At 40.3% G+C, this 21,922-nt stretch overlaps 1 protein-coding gene across 2 annotated transcripts in view; it reads right to left on the reverse strand.

The window, feature by feature from the left end:
- IQGAP2 (IQ motif containing GTPase activating protein 2) overlaps positions 1–21,922 on the reverse strand; it is a 312,421-nt gene that overhangs the window by 139,747 nt on the left and 150,752 nt on the right. For both annotated transcript variants that reach the window (XM_058729192.1, XM_058729182.1), the window contains exons 3-5: positions 17,329–17,485; positions 7,288–7,365; positions 3,869–3,945 (exon numbers count right to left, since the gene is read on the reverse strand). In XM_058729192.1, coding sequence (XP_058585175.1) covers positions 3,869–3,945; positions 7,288–7,365; positions 17,329–17,485 — 312 coding nt within the window. The remainder of the gene's footprint in view (positions 1–3,868; positions 3,946–7,287; positions 7,366–17,328; positions 17,486–21,922) is intronic.

The raw sequence follows: 21,922 nt of genomic DNA on the forward strand, positions 1-21,922 counted from the left end.
ACCAGATTGAAAATAAAAACCTACCTGAAAATGAAAAAAATTTCAGCTTGATACTGAAAATTTAAAAGGTCAGACTGATTTCACCAGTCAGGTTTATCCTGATGCCTGGTAGGCAGGGTCTGACTCACCTCGGGGGAAGAAGCCAATTGGTACCATATGCTACCCGACAAGTGACTGATCAAAATCATATCTGTAACCTGGGGACGTTTGAAGGTGTTCTTTTATTTCTGGTGCCATTAAAATTATGTCAACTCAGGCTATGGATCAATGTATAACAGCCCTAGGATGAGTCAAAACTAGTGTATAAATAATTACACTAGGGAAACTTACCATGTAGATCTTTCAGAATAGGTTTAAGTGGGGTAAGTCTGTAATAACGTACCTGGGTTTTTCATCTGCACTTCAAGTTACTTGACATATTCCAAAAATCAGTTCTACTAAAATTTTTAAAGTAATTCAATTTTATAACCAGTGTTTACACATTTAACAGTTGTTTAATAAGCTGAGCAATAAACAACACGTAAAAAGTGTTCTTCTCCATGCATAAAAGCCCAGATGGTTAAAAAATCATTAGCAGTAACTTGTTAGCAAGGCTCTCACTTCTTAAACTGGTTTCTTTTCATTGTAGACTTTCATACATTCCTAGTGAAGCCACAAAGGGAAAATACGCCACGTATACATTTGAAGTGCAATCATGCCAAGAGAGTCACAAACAGTGTTTTTTACTTGGTGGTGTGATAACGGGTACTCTGTTTTTTTTTTTTTTTTAAGCTTATGTATTTATTTTGAGAGACAGAGTGAGTGGGGGAGGGGGGGAGGGGGAGAGAGAGAGAGAGAGAGAGAGAGAGAGAAAGAGAATCCCAAGCAGGCTCCACCCTGTCCGTAAAGAGCCCCATATGGGGCTCACACCCACGAACCGTGAGATCATGACCTGAGCCGAAATCAAGAGTCAGATACTCAACCAACTGATTCACCCTGACGCCCTGATAATGGGTACTTAAAGCTAGTTTTCCTTTGATATTTTTTTCTGAGTTTTCCGACTGTTCCCAAGATGAGAATTTAAATTTTCTTTTTTAAATAAGAAAAAAGATAACAAACATTTCTTTGAAAAAAGAATGAGGTCACCTATCACGGAGGTTAGGATTTCCTCTGGGGCTACTGTGCTGTCATTCACTGTCCCGTCAGCTTGGTAACACCAAGCAGACAAAGGGAGCAACGAGCTGCAGCAAGCAAGACCCGGGTCAGAAATACGAGTAAAAAGGTGAGGACCAGGCAGGAAAAGAGGAAAGCAGACACAAACAGGAAGCAAAGGCAAAACCCCAGAGGATCTTAATGAAGTTTAAGCCCACATCAAGAAGACAGGAAACAAAAGACAAGTCGGCAGGGCTGAGAGAGAACTTTGCAGATCACACCAGGCCCAATGGGCTGAGGCAGCGGGATGGTAGTGCCTGGGTACCCAGGGGATCTTTCCACCTGGCTCCTGATCTATATACTCAGAACCTCTGACCTGCCTAATTTCCTGTCCAGTAATGACGATTCAGTACACTAGGAATGTTGCTGTATCCCCAGCCAGGATATAATGGCTGGATATGTATTTGTTTATTTCCAGCATCACTTCTAATTATCTAGTGAGACCAAACCCATTGTACTTATTCAAGAGCTCTGCTACCTGGCTTCCAAATGCGTCTTGCCCAACAGAGCAGAATATTGGCCTCATTTGAGTGACTGTACCCTAAACCAATGAGAAAAAATGTTTTGATAAAAAAAACAGTAGACTAGGGGTGCATGGGTGGCTCAGTTAGTTGAGCATTTGAAAAAACTGTAGACTAAAAAATAAAAAAACAAGAAAAAAAAAAAAAGAAAGAAAACAACTTTGGACATATGCCAAGAAGTAGCCGTACAGTAAGTTTACGACAGAGAAAAGTGAATAGCATTCTCCCAGGGAATGCTATTTATTGGGCAAACATTAAAGATCCTATTTAAGGTCAGATCTGGTGATTGATAGGCTTATTAGGAATCTGCTGAGAATGAGTAACAGTAATGGAGACTTCCATGATAAGTAACTGCCTAAATGAGAAGATAATCCTAGAAACTATACCAACATCTGCATACAAATGGCAAGAATAAGAAGGTGCCTTTTCTTTATTTACCAAGCTGTTGAAGCCACTGTTAAAACTATCACAAACACATTCGTAAGTCTCAGGGCAGTTCTACATAATTTCTGTGGAAGAACAGTGACATCACTAGAAAGGAACTCAGCACACCATTTCTTCATAAGCAGCTTAACATTAACACCCCAGGGGTCCACCTCAAGAAATCAATTTAAATTTGTCCAAGATACTCCAAGAGCATGCCACAGATTTGGAGATTAGCACTATGATGTGTGGATATGATAATGACATTAACTAATGGTAGCTAGCTTTCATAGGTCACAGAATCATTCTAAACTATGAAAAATATTTGACAAGGAATTTTGGGCAACACATCTGAAATTATTCCTCACAATAAGCATTTGTGCACAAAAAGCTTTTAGAAACACGGCTGGCATAATGATATACTAGCCACACATGAGGAGGCAGGCAGAGAATTGTTTTTTCCACCCGATTCTAAATTACAAGAATAAAAAGAAATTACGGAAAAGGCACCTAACATTTGGTCTATATTTGTGGCAGCTGTCATCTTCCAAAGAAATCTTGCAAGTACTGATCAGGGGGGAAAAGTCAAATTATATGACATAATCAAAATTCTTTTCTAGTAGGCCAGCAGTGCAATGACTTATTGTAGAAACCTTTTCCTTTGGAGAGGAAAAGAGCCAGGAAGAAGTTAATATAAACCTCTATGCAGAAGACTCTGCCAGGAAAATGACTTGTAGTGATATAAACACAAGGCAGATGTTCTAAAAGAAATTTAAAATTTAATTAGACATGAAGTCTTCCAGCCATTACCTGTGTGTATGCAAGACAACAGCCACAAAGTGGGTTTTTAGAATTGTCTTTGTTAGCATCTAAAGATAACATTTCTTCCAGGCCAGTAAGATAAAAAATGATCTGTGAGCTAGCAGAATTTAAGCGACTCCAAAAATAAGGTAAAACAATTGCATTAAAATAATGAATGTATCTTGATTTGATGCATTTGTATCAACTCCTATGCTGCTTCTTTACCCTTATGGTGCAAGTTCTATTGAGCAAAGGTCAAAGGAAACTATCTTTATATTGGACTTTACCAGCCTATGGTAAGAATTGAAGCTACACGATAATTTAAGAGTACCAAAATTGTAATGACCATTAAAGCTGCTCATTTGATGTATTTTGGCTATATTTGTAAAGTAGACCATAACTCAAGAATGTGGTAACATATTATGAGATTCCCTAGAAGTTTCAACTTAAATTTTCTCAGTATACTTATAGGTCTTTAATTCATTTTCTGGTTTTCTATTTTGGATTAGATTTTAAAAATTAGAAAAAGTATTTTTCAAGTTCAAGGACTGTATTTTTGTGCCAATTTAAAATATTTTGTGCTGGGGCACCTGGGTGGCTCAGTGGGTTAGTGTGTAACTCTTGGTTTCAGCTCAGGTCATAATCTCAGTTGGTGAGTTTGAGCCCCACACTAGGCTCTGTGCTGGCAGTGGGGAGCCTGCTTGGGATTCTGTCTCCTCTATCTCGGACCTTCCCCCAACGGCGTTGTCTCTCTCTCAAAATAAATAAGTAAACTTAAAAAAATAAAAAATTTTTGTGCCAAATTCACAACTCAATCCAATAAAAAAAAATTCTTCAGATTATTTTACTTAAATAAGATCCCTCTTCTAAAATAGAAATCCCAGTTCCATTTAAATCTACTTCCTAGACTTCTAGCTGTATTTTTTCCTCACCTCAATGCATGAATGCAATATATCATTCTTGGTATGTTTTTCCGGTCATAAACATCTGTTGTTTCTGGATAAAATATCTGGAAAATAAAAGAAACAATGTGTTCATTATGTTTTGCTTTTCATAGTTATTTTAAATCTCTCAAATGATGCTTTGATTGTCCTCGCTGTAGTGTATTTACTTAAATTTAGAGGAACCTCTCAAATGTTGGTTCCTCTCACTCTACAGGCAAACCCAGCGCTCCACCTGGTCTCCCGTCTGACAGTACGCCCCCTAGTGGGCTCAGGAGAGTGACGGGTTCTCAGGTGGCTACTCCAAGAAGGCTGCGCCCACAGGGCTAGGTGGGCAGCTTCAGTCCACGAGGAATGGGCTGATTCAGACTCTGCTTTCTGTAGCAGCGTCATTCTGGTGAGGGACCAGAGGTACCCTAGCCTAAGAAGGGTATCCATCTTACAGCGTTTTATTATAACACTAAAAACCTAGCTACACAGTTGTGTAAACAAATATGCACACACACAATACGCACTGACATTTTTTTCTTCTTGAAGGAATATATATTTTACCGGATAGAATCTGGAGAGTATTATCAAGGGTGAAAGAAACATTAGCTATAATCCCACTTTCCAGATTGTTACTACTATTAGCATTTTGGTATATATTCTTCGGTATGGGACTTTTAGTATGCTTCTCTGATTTTTTATGTTTATGTATGCATGTGAAAACAAAACTGTAATACTATTAGCCTATTTTGACACACTCAGTAGAGCTTGACCATTTTCCATCCATTTTGTAAGAACATTCCTTTTAATGGATGTGTATGAACCTTTCATCTTTCTGAACAATAATTTAGCCAGTTCTCCATGGCTGAACTTTTTTTGGCTCCCAATTTGTCCCTATTAAAAGTCACTGCAATGAACATCCCTGAATTTGCTGAACGCCTGATTACTTCTTTTGGATACACACCTAAATATGGAAGTACTGAATCGTTAAGTTTGAACACTGAGGCTTTTAATACACATTGACACTACTTTTAAGCTTGAAACGAAAAGCTTGATAAGAAACAGATTTCACAATAGGGCATCAAACTTCTCTGTTCCTAAGCACCAAAAAATGGATAATTAGGCTGGAGGCTTCTAAGATTAAGATAAGCACACTAGCACTGCTGGCTTTCAGTAAATATTTTAGAAAAGGTGACAGAAAAACTAAAATTAAATCATGTATCATACGGTAGCATTAGACACTCAAGTGCAGTTTTCTGTGAGACACTGAAAAAAGCTGAGAAATTAAAGAAGCAAAGTTTCCTTGGCCACAAATGTATAGCCACTCAGGGCTTCAAGCAATGGCTGTAGCCTAGGAAATTTCAAAGGTCTTTTCAACTTTCCTTTAACACATTTGCTTTTCAAGCGTTAGCCAGAAGAGGATTCCCCATTCTGAAGAACGTGACCAGGTTGAAAGTTCCACTACGGAAAAAGATCATCACAACTCCCCATTCCCTTTCCTTTAAACAACCTTTTACATTTCTTTATATCTTCTACATAGAAATACATATTTATATAAATACTGTTTCAGCTCTTTTAGAAAACCTTTATGAATTGGTCTTCTTTTGACAGTAAGATGGGATCAATTTATTTAGCTCACCAGAACATTTTATTCATTACTGTATCCCCAGCACGTAGCATGGTGCTGAGCAGAGAGGAGGCACTCAGTATTGATAAGTGAAGGCATTAAAAGGAGTCAAATACATCAGCCAATACACGATTGGACGCTCATTCTTGCAATGAGAGTATGCAATCACTTCATAAAAATTAGTGTTAAAACAGAATCTGCTACATGGAACTCTTATTTGGCTTAAAATTAAGGAGAACCTGGTCTAACACACACAATTGGAAAAGGTTTAAATCTAATCTATGAAACCTAACAAAATTATCCTAACTTAAATAATGGTGCCTCATACCAAAAATCCGATTTGAATTTCTTTATTAATCTGTTTACCTACCCAGTTAGTACATGCTAAATGACAATCTACAACTATGAATTCTGAATTCTAACTGGTGCCCAGAAGGAACAGCATTTTAGGAGAAGGGAAAGTAATTTGATTAAAAATCAAAGAATACATCAATATTGACTATTCTGAGATAATATATGCTGAGCTAAAACAGTTATGAGCACAGATATATTGAAAATAGGCATTCATAGTTTGCATTAAGGAATCTCTTGTTTTTGTTGTGGTGGGTGTTTTGAATTTAAACCTTGACTAATAATAATAACAAAAACAACACAGGTCTTACATCAGTAACATGTCTCCTTGCCTTCAAGCGGGACCACTCCTACACCCTTTCTGTAAAACAGCTATACAGAATAATCAACAGAAAGGGTTGTACTATCGACACATACAAAAACCTGATGGATCTGGAGGGCATCGTGCTTACTGAAAAAGTTGATCTCCAAAGATTACCTACTTATGACTCCATTTTTAACATTCTTAAAATGACCAAACTATAGAGATGGAGAACAGATGAGTGGTTGCCAGGGGACAGAGTTAGGGAAATGAAATGACAAGTCCCACTCCTCCATGGTATCTGTATCTTAATTGTGGTAGTCACACAAATACATTCATGGAAGAAAACAGTATGGAAACACACTCACACCTGAATGCATCTAAAAATGGTGAAAAAGAAGTAAAGTCTGTAGCCTAGTTAACCAATGTGAATTTATTATCTTACTATTGTTACTAGATGTCACCAATGGGGGAAGCTGAACGAAGGATATACACAGATGTACTATTTTTGCAACTTCCTGTGGTTCTATAATTATTTCAAAATAACAAGTTCAAGAAATAACTCGACAATTTCTAACAAATGTAATTATTTCCTCATTTCCTCTACTTGTCTATTTGTCTCTCAGGCTTAAGGGCACCTGCTCTTTCAATCTAAGAAGCTCTGAATATTTGCAGAATTTTATTTGGGACAGCTATTTCAAGAGTCAGGGCTGTAACCCAGTAGCTTTTAACATTTAAAGTGATAATATGATTTATAACAATACTTTCTAAAAATACCTTTATGGCGATAATTTAGAGAGATACAATCTAGACTAAGATAATACATTATATAAAGTACACATGGCAACACAAAAAAGGGAGGTGACTATTTTAAATCAACTATCTACCTGTAAAGCTTGTTCTGACCTTGTTTCATTTATACACAGTTACACCTAGCTGCTCTCAATTTGTATACACACTTAATTCTGAGTTCTTGTCATAGATTACTTTGTATAGGCCTTCCATATTTCTGTTTAGTCCTCACATTTGTCATGCCTGAGGCAATAAGGCCATCTGCTCCATTAACATACCCCAGTATACCAAGTCCTTTTTCATAATGAGGAGTTTGCAATGACCCCTTTTGGCTTCCCACTTCAGGCTTACCTTGGGTAGACCAATAGACTCCATTGCTCGTAACCACTGGACTGTATTATCTGTGTGTCGAAAATGGAGGCCGGATTTCTAATGCAAGGATGGGGAGAGAGGAGAAGAAGGGACCACGTGAAAAGTGAGTCATTTGTAACAACTTTATTTCATTAGCAGGATGTTTTCCAATTGTATTTCTCCTAAAATAGTTATTAAATCATAAAGTAACTGGAGACACAATAAAGAAGACTAGGCTATCTCAGCAACACTGTTTATAGTAGACCATTCCAATTTCCACGATTCACATATTTGAGGTAACTCTGAACTAGAATCTCAAAGACCATTTAATGCCTAGCACATGCCTAAGGATGTTTTACGAGACACGTGTGCACAAGCATGCACGCACACATACACACACACGGTGTCAAGATTTTGCCAACCACGGCTGAAAAAACTAGCAACTTCAAGAAAAACGAGATTTTTAGAAGATTAAATGTCTTCTTTCCTGGTTTCTGGTTTCGGCAAAACATTTTTTCCAATCATAAATATGATTTCTGTAGAAAACCTGGAAAACACACAAAAATACAAAGATGAAAACAAAAACCATCCCACAATTCAGAGGTATATTGTAGTATCTCTTCCTCCAATAATTATTTAAAATTTTTTTTAAATGTTTATTTATTTCTGAGAGAGAGAGAGAGAGAGAGAGAGAGAGAAACATGAGCAGGGGAGAGGCAGAGAGAGAGGAAGACACAGAATCTGAAGCAGACTTGGGGCTCTGAGCTGGCAGCACAGAGCCTAACGCAGGGCTTGAACTTGTGAACTGCGAGATCATGACCTGAGCCGAAGTCAGATGCCCAACCAACTGAGCCACCCAGGTGCCCCTCTTTCTCCTACAATTATTTAAAAACGTTTATTTATTTGAGAAAGGGAGAGACAGCATGGGCAGGGGAGGTGTAGAGACAGAAAGTGAGAGAGAGAATCCCAAGCAGGCTCCATGCTATCAGCCCAGAGCCTGATGCAGGCTCGATCTCACAAAACGTGAGATCATGACCTGAGCTGAAATTGAGAGTTGGACACTTAAATGACTGAGCCACCCAGGCACCTGTATTCCTCCTATAAGTTAATCCTAACCTTTGCCTTGTGTAAGAAGTAAACCTTCAGTGGAAATGATTTACAAGAACTTTTTCTACCCACACAATGAGAACAGGCTTTCTAGGTCTTCCGTTTTTCTTTACAACCTTCATCGGCTACCATTTTCTTTTTTTTTTTCTGCCCAGTCTATAACTATGGTATCCTTGTCTGTATCCAATGAAGTTTTATCAGGTAATGAAATGTTGGGAGCTTTAACACTACCTTGTGTTTTTAATTAGTTAAACGAGTAGCATAATGTTATGTATTTTATTTTCCATTTTAATAACTGTAATTACAGCAAATTTCATCATGTAATATTCAACAGCCGATCATCACATTCACAAAGCCTGGCTCTTCCCATCTTCTGTGACTTTCTACAGTCAAATAATTTATATAACAGAAAGTATTTTTGTTGCTGTTAGACTTTACAAAGCCTAAGTGAAATTAACATCTGATAAATGTTTATGCCTTTTTAATAGTGGCCATATTGGACTCTGTGTGGCCAGAGATTGGACTCTGGTGTGCCAAGCACTGTATGAAATTATCTCTAATTTTCCATGAATCACTGAGTTCTACTCCTGAAGCCCAGACTATACTGTATGTCAACTAACTTGAGAATAAAAAAATAAAAAATAAAAAAAATCAAATTATCTCTAATTTTCAAAACACTCTGCAAGGCAATTATCATTTCCCAGTTTTTAGAGATGAGGAAACCCGGACCAAAAAGATGAACTAATTTGCCTAAGATCAAATTAAGTGTGTTGAAATGAGATTCAAGATGAAGTCTCTCTTAATCTGAAAAATCTTCCTTTTACTAACATTCCCCAATGTTAGAGCATAGAAACTCATGATGGTGGGATTATTCTCTAGATGGAAAAAATCAGCACTTACTATGATATCACTAGAGGCAGGAGAGGCAAAGGGAGAGGGAAGAGGGGTGAGAGGGAAAGAGGGAGGAGGTGGGGGAGAGAGTGGGAGCCTAGAGGGTGAAGGGCCAGGTGGTAGAGTCTGAGGGTGACTTAGCACAAACAACTTTTGCAGAACACGAACAACTGTCAGACACAGCCACTCTGACCATGGAGGGAGGAGATGGGAAAAATCCACAATCATCACATCAAGATAGAGAAGAGAGGGGCATCTGGGTGGCTCAGCTGGTTGGGCATCCGATTCTTGATTTCTGTTCAAGGTCATGATCCCAGGGTCATGGGAGCGAGTTCCGTGTTGGGCCCTGCATGAAACATGGAGCCTGCTTGAGATTCCACTTTCTCCCACTCTCCCCCACTCGCTTTCACCCTCTAACAACAACAAAAAAGACAGAGAAGAGGGCCCTAGGCACCACAAATTAACTCAATGTCCCACTATTCCAACTAAGATGGAACGACGTTTTGATGGATGACAATGTAGTCTTCATTCCATCTTTTCACTTCCTACATAAAAATTACCAAAACACCAAACTGATCCTGCTTCCTGACAACACCTCAAAGGTAACTGGCCCTTGCTTCGCTAAATCCGTATTAGCATCACCAGTACAAGCCCAAATCTACACGAAGCCTCTACTTTATCCTCCTCATAGTCCCATAGGTACGCATTTTTTTTCCTTGCCACAAGTTAAATTAACCTAATTTTATTTGCCCCTTGTTTGAAACTTGGTTTCAGGGGGGAGGGGGTCTTCACCTGGTGGGCTTCAACAATCCAAACCATGAAACAGACACCCCCATCCATTTAGTGGTCTTATTAGCTAGGTAACCTCAGGAAAGTTACAAATCTCTTTGAACCTTGGTTCCTCAGCCATAAGATGGGTATAGTATGCTTCTTTGAGCTGAGGAGATTAAATGAGAATATGCATAAAGCAGTTAGTTGTGAAGTACACCAAAAAGGCAATAAATATCAGCTTATTATAGTTATTATACGCTCTAAGACTAGACTCAAAGCTTTTGTTCACCTTAAGATCAGAAAAAAGGTTTAGTGCTTCATGTAAGGGGCACTGAACGAAAGCGTGCTTATCTTGATCCTATTTCTGCAGTAAATAAAATGACAGATCTCAAATCCTTTATCCATTTTAAACATCTGAAGAATGCTGACTTCAGAATCCTATGGGTACATATTTAAGAAGCAAAGTTCAGTGAGTAACATGCATTAACATCTTCAAGTTACTATATTTACTTCAGTTAGAACAAAAATGGTCTTCTACACACTTAGGCTCAAAATAATCTTTAAATAATTTTTTTTAATGTTTTAAATTTATTTTTCAGAGAGGGAGAGAGAGAGAAAGAGACAGAGTGTGAGCCAGGGAGAGGCACAGAGAAGAGAGAGACACAATCCCAAGCAAGCTCCAGGCTCTGAACGGTCCAGTGCAGAGCCCGACATGTGGCTTGAACCCACAACTGTGAGATCATGACCTGAGCTGAAGTCGGACACTTAACTGATTGAGCCACCCAGGCACCCCTAGGCTCAACATAATCTTAGTCCATTATAACCACTTTCACCTGTCGACTTTCTTTCACCAATTCTACATATTTCTATCAGACTAGGTGACAGGTCTATAGTCCTATTTAGGAAAGGGTTGTTAGTGTCCATCCACCTAATTTCTTCCAGATACTGGATCAGAAAGTAAATGCTGATTTTCTACTGCTGAGCTATTTCGCCAGCAAATAAGGTTATTCTAGCTTAAATGGAATAGATGAGGAATTATTTAAGTCTTCTTTGGATGGTAACTTCTTACACAAGAGAATCAAAGCACTTTAGAACAAAGAGATTGCTTAAAAGCCAACAATTATTTTGATTTGCTTATTTTATGGAGAAGGAACTCTCTATCAGGCACTGTAACAAGTACTTTGCATGGATGATCGCATTTTTTTCCTTACAGTATCTGTACAAAGGTTCAGACTATTATTAGTAATACCACTTTAAAGGTGAGGAAACCAAGGCTCACAGAGGCAGAGTTAGTGACGAAGCCAGTCTCTGAAGTACTCTGATTCTACGGCTTACTACCACTAACCACTGTATATGCATTTCCTACCTAAGGCTCACTTCAGTAGTCAACATCTATTATAAGTCTACAGCTATCAGTGTTGTATTTGAACACATATTGTTTTCTGTCCTTGAACCTCATCAAGCTCAAGGAATGCCCATCTTTCTCCCCTCCTCTTTCTCTCATCCATCCTAGCCACCGTGGGAACACCCACTGATCTTTAAAGCGCCCAACATGGAAGCCTTGGCCTCTTCGCCGCCCTACCCCTTTAGAACTGGTGCTCTCTCCTTGGTCACATCCCACTGGCTGGCCACCCAGACATCCTCTCTTCGCTGCCCTCTACCCATTTCTACCACCTCTGCAGGTTGTTTTCCCTCTTGCATCCATTTAATTCTCGTCTGTGCAGGCCAACTGTTACCAGTCACTTGGGCTGAATTATCCCCTCATCGGACTGCCTCACCCTCATCCTCCCATTTCTTCTCCACATGGCAGCAGACCCATCTTTTTTTTAATGTTTATTTTTGAGAGAGAGAGACAGACAGACAGAGAGAAGGAGCAAGCAAGCAGGCAAGCAAGCAAGCGAGCAGGGGAGGGGCAGAGAGAGAGAGAGAGAGAGAGGGAGACAGAATCCTAAAGCAGGCCCCAGCTCCGAGCTGTCAGCACAGAGCCGGACATGGGACTCGAACCCATGAATTGTGAGATCATAACCTGAGCCAAAGTCAGACGTTTAGGCAACTAAGCCACCCAGGCGCTGCCAGACTCATCTTTTTAAAGCCATGATGTCCCTGTTTAACATTTCAAAGGCTTCCTCTGTAGTAACTTAGGATGAAATCACAGATCTTCCAGCCTGGCTGCGTGATCTGTCTCTGCCTCCACCCTGGTGTCATTTTTCACCACTGTCCCTCACCGCAGCCTTTCAGCCACTCCATTTGTCTAAGTTCTTTTCTTCCTCGAGTCTCTCAAAAACAGGCTCCTTCATCTCTGGACTGTACTCCCCACTCCCCACTCCCCACCCTTAAAGCTGCACAGGGATGATTTTCCTCTCATTTTTCCTGCCTTAGAGTAAACAGCTCTTCAGAGAAGCTCATCTTCTGTCTGTGGCTACCTGTCAACAACAGTGGCTTTAATTCTTTCCCTCCTATACTCATCACAACTCACAATTGTATACTCGCTTATATAACTTGTCTCCTCAACCCTAAATGCCGTGAAATCATGTCTGCCTTGCTCACCACGCTGCCTCGTGTGCCCAGAACAGTTCCTGGTACAAGCAGGTATTGTAAGCACCGTACAGACAAATAAGTTCTACCCCGTATGTGTTTCTATCATAGTATTTTATCTTCTTTCCCTGTAACTTCATTAAAATGTGTTATATTGTTTGTCTGCCACTGGAGCAGTGGTTCTCAAAGCTAGGTAGTACCTAAGCATCACCTGGGATAATTATTAAGCGTGTAGCTTCCTGGGTCCCTGGCCAAGAGACTCTGCCTGACTCAGTAGTCTCTGGTGGGCCCAGGAGCCCACATTTTTACACACAGGCATCAAGTGACCCTACAGGAAGTCTGAGCATCATACTTGACGGAAGAGTATCAGACTCCAACACCTCCAGTATCAAAGCACAGAAGAAATGGAGTCCTTAGGCTTATTTGAAACTACTGTCTCTTTTCTTTTCTTTTTACTACACAGCTCTTTCCCTTGCACCTACTATCCTACTATGGGCTACAGTCTACTCTGTTCACTGAGGACACTGCACGGACAACATACATGGTTCCTGCCTTCATGATAAAGGTCATCATTAAGGTACACCATGCTGCATCGAAGAGAGACAGTGTCAGGGGCCAGAGCACACACGGCATGGTCACATTACTGCGACCTGGAGTCAGAGGTAGGGGTGGCCAGGGAAAGGGCACTCATCATTAGAAGGTTTAACTCTACCACCTAGGTCACCTTTGTAACCTCAATGAGGGGCCAGGGTTGTACATAAGCTGGCAAACAAAGAGGATGGGATGGCAATGAGAGCTCTGATCGGCTCAACTCAGAGCCATCATTGCCCAAACTGAGGCCTTCAGAGTTCAGGGACAGAGCCTGTGCCGCGAGACACAGCGCTTAATGGGCAGGTCATATTTTATGGCTGCAGTCTAAGCAGACGCTGCAGTGAGAGCCCACACTCACTGAACTCATGGTTTCCAGAAGGCTTATCAAAGGGGTGGGCCTGTGTTAGCCTGAGTTCCCTTGTGTCTCAGTCCCATGACTGGGTGCTCCTTGCCAAGGGCTTTAGTCCTACAGAACCCAAGAACAGGAAGTTAAGTCTCCTGTTCACGAATATCTGACTCCTTTCAATTTTGTAAAATGAAGGAAATGGCCTTAACATTTTATGATTATGTGGTAAATCACTATAAGTTTCTTTTCAAAGACATTAGGCATTCTCAGAGATTTAATAAAAGGGGGGAAAATGTGGGGGGAGTACCTGGGTGACTCAGTTGGTTAAGCATCTGACTTCGGCTCAGGTTATGTTCTCACGGTTCATAGATTCGAGCTCTGCATCAGACTCTGTGCTGATAGTGCAGAGCCTGCTTCGGACCCTTTGTCTCCCTCTCTTCCTGCCCCCTGCCCGGCTTGTGCTCTCTCTCTCAAAAATAAACAAACATTAAAAAAAAAAACTAAAAAAGAAAAAGGAAAAAAAAAAGCCTCCTTTCTCCGGTGAATCAACAGAAGGGTAGTCTCCACTGGTCCTGTACTTTTTTCCCTACATCACAGCTGGCACCAACCTGCTCCCCGCACCCCCCCCCCCCCCGATGCTATGTCCCTTCTCTCTGCCCCTCTCCTAGTATCATCCCTTCTTCTGTGTATCTGTTTTCCAGGGCCCGATGGGCAGGAGTGGCAAACACAATACTTCCATCTCTCTTAAGGTTTTGTTCAGGAATGTCATCACCTGCCTGTGCTCCACAGGTATTTCATTTTGTAACAAGAGACTGGAAGTACTTCCCCTGTCCCAAAGAGAAGTGCTATTCATTCAAATAGTAGGCTCTCTGATGCCAGGAGGAAATAGCACCTGTATGAGTTGCCTTGAGAGGGTCCACAGTTAGGATGTGGACAAAGTTGTATTCAAAGGTGTATGGTGTGCCAAGAGGAGAAACGAATTAGCCCAGCCTCTGTTCTGAGGCTCCACGGAAGATCTTGCTGGCCTGATTCTCACCACTTCCAATACCCACAATTCCCTTTCAGGACAGGCTAGAGCCAAGCCCAACCTACTACCCTTTAACTCTGTCATCAAATCTACACAACTGTTAGTAGAAATAGGCCTAGGGCTTGGTAATAATCCTTCTAGAAGCAATGAAGAAAAAGACGAATTGTGCTGCAAAATGTGGACAAACGTTAATTTATTTTGTTGTGTGGGGATACAAATTTTTTTTTCTGTTCTTTTTGGAACTAAAATAAGTCTTTTTCAAAATTAAAAAACAGTAACTTTGCCTGACTAAATCAATGATTCAGTAAAGTCTTGTGAAAGGCTAGCATAATAAGTTAAAGGCTGGGGTAAAACACATGGCTTGATAAAGTCAAAAGTACTTTAACAAACACATACATTTTTTTTCCTAACATTATCCAAGGCAGAAACTTCTGCTCAGTTATCTTTTAGACTAGAATATGAAAACAAACACAGAAGATTTCTCAATTCCTCTTCTCTATGGTTAGCCCAAATAGTAACTCAAACATTTGCTCTGAATTAAATACACATATTTTATCTATCTATGTATCTATTATAATTTATTGCCAGGTTAGCTAACATACAGGGTATACAGTGTATTCTTGGCTTCAGGAGTGGATTCCCATGATTTATCACTTACATACAACACCCAGTGCTCATCCCAAGGGCCCTCCTCAATGCCCATCACCCATTTTCCCTGCCCCCCAAGGCCCCCACACCCATCAGTCCTCAGTTTGTTCTCTGTATTTAAGACTCTTTTATAGTTTGCCTCCTCTCTGTTCGCAACTATTTTTTCCCTAAATATACACTTTTAAAAAATAAATCTTGTTTCAATATCAACTGAAGGGTAGTGTGAATCATTCAATTAATGGGAAAGCATTCCATTTTCAACTAAGTGTTGTCCCTGCAATTTTAAGACAAGGAACTATTAAAGATACTAGAGAATCTGCAACTAAAAAAAAAAACAAAACAATATAAAGATGTAAATAGGGTTGACCCTTGAACAACACAGGTTCGAACTGTGTGGGTCCCATTTATATGCAGATTTTTTTATCAATAAATGTACAATACTATAAACATATTTTCTCTTCCTTATGATTTTCTTGATAACATTTTCTTTTCTCTAGCTTATTTTATTATAAGAATACAGTATATAATACACATGACATACAAAATACGTGTTCATCAACTTATCTTATTGGTAAAGGTTTCTAGTCAACAGGAGGCTATTAGTTAAGTTTTCGGAGAGTCAAAGGTAAACAGAAAAATTAAATGAGTACTGTTTTCTAAATCCCTTCTTAGACACTTTACAGAAACTCATTTAAATTTTCTGTAAGTAATGTCAATATAAAGTATAATGGTCTTTGATTAACAGAGTCAAAAGGTGAGGTTCTGTAAAGTTGAACAGCTCACTCTCTTTCAGGAAAAAGCATTTTAAGGCACATCTGATTATAATGCTCCACCTCTTCCAACAAATCCCGGAGTCGGAACTGACAATCAAACACAACTGAGCGAATAAGCAGACAACCCAAGCAGATGGACACCTTCTCCTGTAAGATTAAAGAAGATCTCCCCAATCCCTCTTCAATTCCCATATTCCCTTTTTTCCCACAGAGGCAGGATTGTAGTTGGAAGGATATAAATTAAGAGTGTCGGTTAAGGTTACTTTCTGAAACTAAATGACCATAAAATAAATGACACATACACACATAAGTTATATTCGGATTTCTGACTGCATTGGGAGGGGTGTCCCTAACACCCTCTTTGGTCAGGGGTCAACCGTACAACAGATTAAGAAAATAAAGAATCGCATTTCAAAGAAGCTTTGGAAATCCTGGCCCAAAGTGCACAAGAAATCACTTACTCCAGGAGAGAATACCACACACTTAAAAACTCCTTTTTGAAGACACATTTAATGGAGGAATCTTTTACGTTGGTGTTTGCCTTTTTCTTCTTCATTTCTTAATGGAAAATGTCAAACATAATGTTGATGAAACAGAGTTAATGAACTCCTATGTACCCATCATTCAACCTCAACAATAATGAACTTATGGCCAGTCTTGAATCTCTTTCCATCCTCCTCCTGATTACTGTGGAGCAAATCCTAAATATATCACACTATCTGTAAATATTTAGACGTGTCTCTAAAATGTCATTTTTAAAATTAAGACTATTGTTTATTTTGGTTTTGTCTTCTCCCCCGTGTACACTCCCAAATTAGCCATGAAATAATTAAAATTGGTTGCCTACAAAAAAATTAGTCTTATTTTGTTTTAAGCATTAAATGGAACAGAATTCCTACTTGACTACTCAAAATTATTATTCATTGGATCACATTGGCCCTAACTCTTTGGGGCCACAAGTTCAAGTCCCAGCTGGGTACTTTACTCCTTGATGAGAACAAGGGAGCTAATAAACTGAGTTGGTGGCAGAAAAAAGAGGGTAGAGTGCCCTCACTTTTACATTTACTGGTGCTAATAAAAATGACCTCCATGAAGGAAGAATGGGGCAGGGAGTCTGGGAAGCCCCACACATCAGATGTGTCTCAGTCTCAGCCCAAAAATAGAAACGCTCTGCTTTGAAAACTGCTGCTGCCTCAGGAATCATTATTAACAGGCTTCAAACACCAAGGACATCCCCTCCCCCCATTCCACAAAATCCTTGTACAAACACTAAGAGTAAACGCAGGGAAAGGAAATTAAATACTGAACTTTCACTTTTAGACGGGAGCCAAAACCAATTAGATCTCAGTTACCTTATAACGTGTTTGTTCCACATCATAGATCTTTTTCTCTGATACCATTTTTGGGGCAAAGAACTTGGCTAACTTTGCAAGGTAAACTCCATTCCGGAGCCCTTCTTCCAGTTCAGTGGTTGGTGGCAATTCTTCAACTAAGCAGACTTCCATCCACCTAGAAGGATGAAAAAAAACAAAACAAAAAACAAAACCTTCAAGTGACTCCAGTTGGGTAAGTCTGTGTAGATGAAGAGACACAGCATCTCGGTACGTCTGCTGGAGACATTAAAAATGGAGCACGATCTGAAACATCTTTAGCTGTCTGGGATGGGAAGAGAGAACTTTCTGGGTGGGCCAGGATTCAGAATACAGTATGAACAAGGGGGACTCAAAGCCCAGAGCCACCGAACTCAGTTCCATGCCAGGGCTTGTCAGCTTCACCTTTGTCTGAGTCTCTGCCAATTTTCTTCTGTGGCAAAGAGTAAAATGGCCAAACCATTTTGTACGGGTGCAATTTGCTGACATGAAAGAAAATGTAATTCCAAGTTTATGAACCCAAAGTGGAGGAGATTTTTGTAGGGCTGATGCCTTGGGGAAAGCATAGCCCAAGGTCTGGTAAAATCTGCAGCTTGTCTCTGTCCAGAAATGACTACCAGAGAAGGTAAGAAGGTGTAGAAAGGGGCATCAAAAACTCAAAAAGTTTTCTTCGAATAATATACATTCCTTTTTCCAATACCAGGAAATTATTACAACTTTCTTACTTTTGCAGGAAAATGCAGTATTTACTGAATTATGAAAAAAATATCTCAGAAAAAGATCAGATTAAATCTTAGGACACTGTGCCAGTACTGTAGAAAAGAGAGCACCGAGGTCATTACAGGCTCAAGGACACACAGTGGGAGGGGAGGCTGGGCCAGCTTACATTTCAGGCTGGTGTGTTGAGAATTTGCCAGACTTGTAAAGATAATGCTATTCCTATCCGTTCTCAAGTAACTATTAACCTACCGTAAGATCCAAGAGGTAGATGTGCAGGTGTTCAGCAAAGGAGCCCCCACCTTTGCCATCAATTCACAAACAATTAGTATGAGTACCGTACCTATATGGCCAGTCCCTGCCTGAAGATCATTAACACATCCACAGATGATCTTATCAACATTTGGCACAGGAGAACACTGTTCTGCAATATTAACAAATGATCCTGATCCAAGCAGTGAATGTTGTAAAATATCTCAACTGCTTGTTGGCAACATCTTTTAAAAGCTCCGAGAACCCCTAATAAGCAATGGACATTTACTGACCGCTTATTAAGCACTGTAAAACATAGAACATATGAGAAAAATACCAACATAAAAATATAAACAGATATAGGGGCGCCTGGGTGGCTCAGTCGGTTAAGCGGCTGACTTCGGCTCAGGTCATGATCTCGCGGTCATGAGTTTGAGCCCCGCGTCAGGCTCTGTGCTGACAGCTCAGAGCCTGGAGCCTGTTTCCGATTCTGTGTCTCCCTCTCTCTCTGCCCCTCCCCCGTTCATGCTCTGTCTCTCTCTGTCTCAAAAATAAATAAATGTTAAAAAAAAATTTTAAAAATATAAACAAATATAAACATAAACATGCCTTTAAAGGGCATTGAGTATAATTGAAAAGGCAATGCAATTCCAAGGAAAAACCACAGAATCATCTAAGAAAGTTTATTATGCCTGATGCTACATGCTAGTGCTTAAGATTAAGGCTGGGAGGGGTGTCTGGGTGGCTCAGTCAGTTAGGCCTCTGACTCGTGGTTTCAGCTCAGGTCATGATCTCATGGTTCATGGGATCAAGCCCCTCCCCCAGCTCTGTGCTGACAGCACGGAGTCTGCTCGAGATTCTCTCTCTCCCTCTGCCCCTCCCCCACTGGTGCACATGCTTATGTTTGCACACGTGTGCACAGTCCCTCTCTCTCTCTCTAAAAATAAACAAACTTAAAAAAAATTAAGGCTGGGAATAAAGGAGGGTGATTAGTTCATCACTGGACTAGTCAGGGAGAGCGCTAAAAAGGTGATGGGACTTGGATTTGGCCTAGAAAAATGGAGTATTTGGAAAGGCAGAGAAGTGCTAGAAACCGGGAGCAAGACAGGATAAACGCACAAAGGAAACATGGCTGAGTCATGGAGAAAACCCACACAAGACTTTGGGCTTCTGGGGCTCATGGAGAGAAAGGAAATGAAGCTGAATATACCAAGCCAGGATCTGGAGCATCTAGCACAGGAGAAGTGTTGTTATCTGTGGCCAAAGGAAGCAGGGAGCTCCTGGCAGCTTCGCAGCTGAGGAGTGACACGCTGACAGTGGTAATTAGAGAAAATTCATCTTGTATGATGGATGCCCGGAGACAAAGCGCTCTGTCAGGCCTTTCCCATTGGGAGGAACTGAGGGACTGGATTAGACGGGAAGAGATGGGAAGGTGGAAAGCAGACATTTTGAGAAAGCAGTAACAGGACTTGGTGACGGTTTAGAAAAGGAGGTCAAAGGAAAGGAAAATATTACCAGGCAGGGCCTGGTGTGAAGAGAGCTCTCTGCATGGGGGACACAGCCCATGTCCACTGTGTGACCCAAAGTATGTCCCCTAAGCTCTAGGGGCCTGCTTTCTCCTCTGCTAAAGGGATAGGGGAATTAGAAGGATGGGATGATGAGGTTCTTCTCACAACCTAAGATCCCAGGGAGACTGTGAAACTGAGAGAATAAGCAACTGGCAAAACAACATGAAGACCTTGACTTTCACATATCACATATGAGGGATATAAGGGATATGGGGTATATGTGAGCCTTGCTTCAAATCACGGAGGTAAGAGTACCACAAGGTTGAGAAATCTTTAAAAAATTAAGCAATAGATGATAATGTTGCTTTTTAAATAAAAATTTGGCCAAATTAAAAACCACAGTAGGCCAATTTTCTAATCTTTCTTTTTTTTAATTTATATTTTAGTTAGTTAACATACAGTGCAGCACTGGTTTCCAAAGTAGAATTCAGTGATTCATCACTTACATACAACACCCAGGTCTCATCACAACAAGTGCCCCTGTGAGGCCAATCTTCTAAGCTACATAAATTACAAATCAAGGTATTATGCTAATTCATATAAAAACACAATCTGTTTTTGAATAATTAGCTTGAAAATTTAAGAAATTGCATTTCACACAGTATATAATTGCTTTATCACCATTCTGGGATTGGAGTATATGTGTCAGGAGTGGGGGAGAGGTAAACTTACAACTGGTTGTGGAAGGGGTTAAATTGACAATAGGGAGCAAAGGGCAGGAAGCTAAAATAAAAAGTGAAATACGGTATTTTAGACTTGTGCTTGTTAAAAAAAAAAAGATAATCACACTTAAAAAAAATTTATCGTGCGAGAGAGAAAGAGCATAAGCAGGGGAGGGGCAGAGGGAGAGAGGGAGAGAGAGAATCCCAAGCAGGCTCCACGTGGTCAGTGCAGAGCCCAATGTCGGACTTGATTCCATGATCTATGTGATCTTGACCTGAGCCTAAACTAAGAGTTGGATGCTAAAGTGTCTGAGGCACACAGGCGCTGCTGCACTTATTTCCGTCTACACTCGAATATGTGTGCAGTTGGCTTCAAATACTAAGGATACCAAAAAGTTGGGTTAGCTACAGCCTATTTAAAATGCAGCCACTGCTAATGCTTATCACATTATGAACTACTCAAAGCAAAAGCCATCTCTTCTTCCTGTTTATAGACAATCCCTTTGTGCCTGGCAATGTGTTTACACATAGTAGGTAGCTGACAAATTGTGATTTAATGACAGATTCTGAGTGCGTCAGAAAAACTTTTCCAAGCATCACAGCTGCATCATAAAATCTCCTAGGACACTGCCAAAGATTTTTGAAGCATTAGGCATCAATGGAGGTATCTCCTTTTTGCTGCCTTGAAAGTCAAATGATGCCATTATCAATGATAACTCATATTTAAAACACTGTTTTGTGCTAGAACCTGTATTTAATACTTCATGGGAATTATCACTTAATCCTCAAGATCACTTCATAAAGAGGTGCTATTAGGATCACCATCTTTATTTATTTATTTATTTATTCATTCATTCATTCATTCATTCATTCATTTTTAATGTTTATCTATTTTTGAGAGAGGGAGGGAGGAAGGGAGGGGCAGACAGAGAGAGAGACACACAAAGAATCCGAAGCAGGATCCAGGTTCCAAGGTGTCAGCAGAGAGCCCATATGGGGCTCAAACGAATGAACTGTGAGATCATGACCTGAGCCGAAGTTGGAGGCTTAACCAACTGAGCCACCCAGGCACCCCAAGGATCACCATTTTTAGATGATAATCGGAGGCTCAGAAAAGCCCAATGCCACACAACTGGTAAGTGAAAGACCTCAAAAAGCTGCCAGGGCCTCTGCTCCTCTAATTCTAACTTTCAACTTCTCGTGACTCACCCAGGCCACTTCCAGAGCAGCACTAAGATTCCCATGGTTTGGAGACATACACGCTGCCGCCACTTTAGTGTAAGGTCAGAGTTGAGTCAATTTCCTGGAGATTCATTCATCCTCTTACGATTCCCTCTTGGTCACCTGTCTTGAAACGATGAATGGCAAAAGGCACGG

The sequence above is a fragment of the Neofelis nebulosa genome, chromosome 1 (genome assembly GCF_028018385.1).
Source record: "Neofelis nebulosa isolate mNeoNeb1 chromosome 1, mNeoNeb1.pri, whole genome shotgun sequence".
NCBI classification, from domain to species: Eukaryota; Metazoa; Chordata; class Mammalia; order Carnivora; family Felidae; genus Neofelis; species Neofelis nebulosa.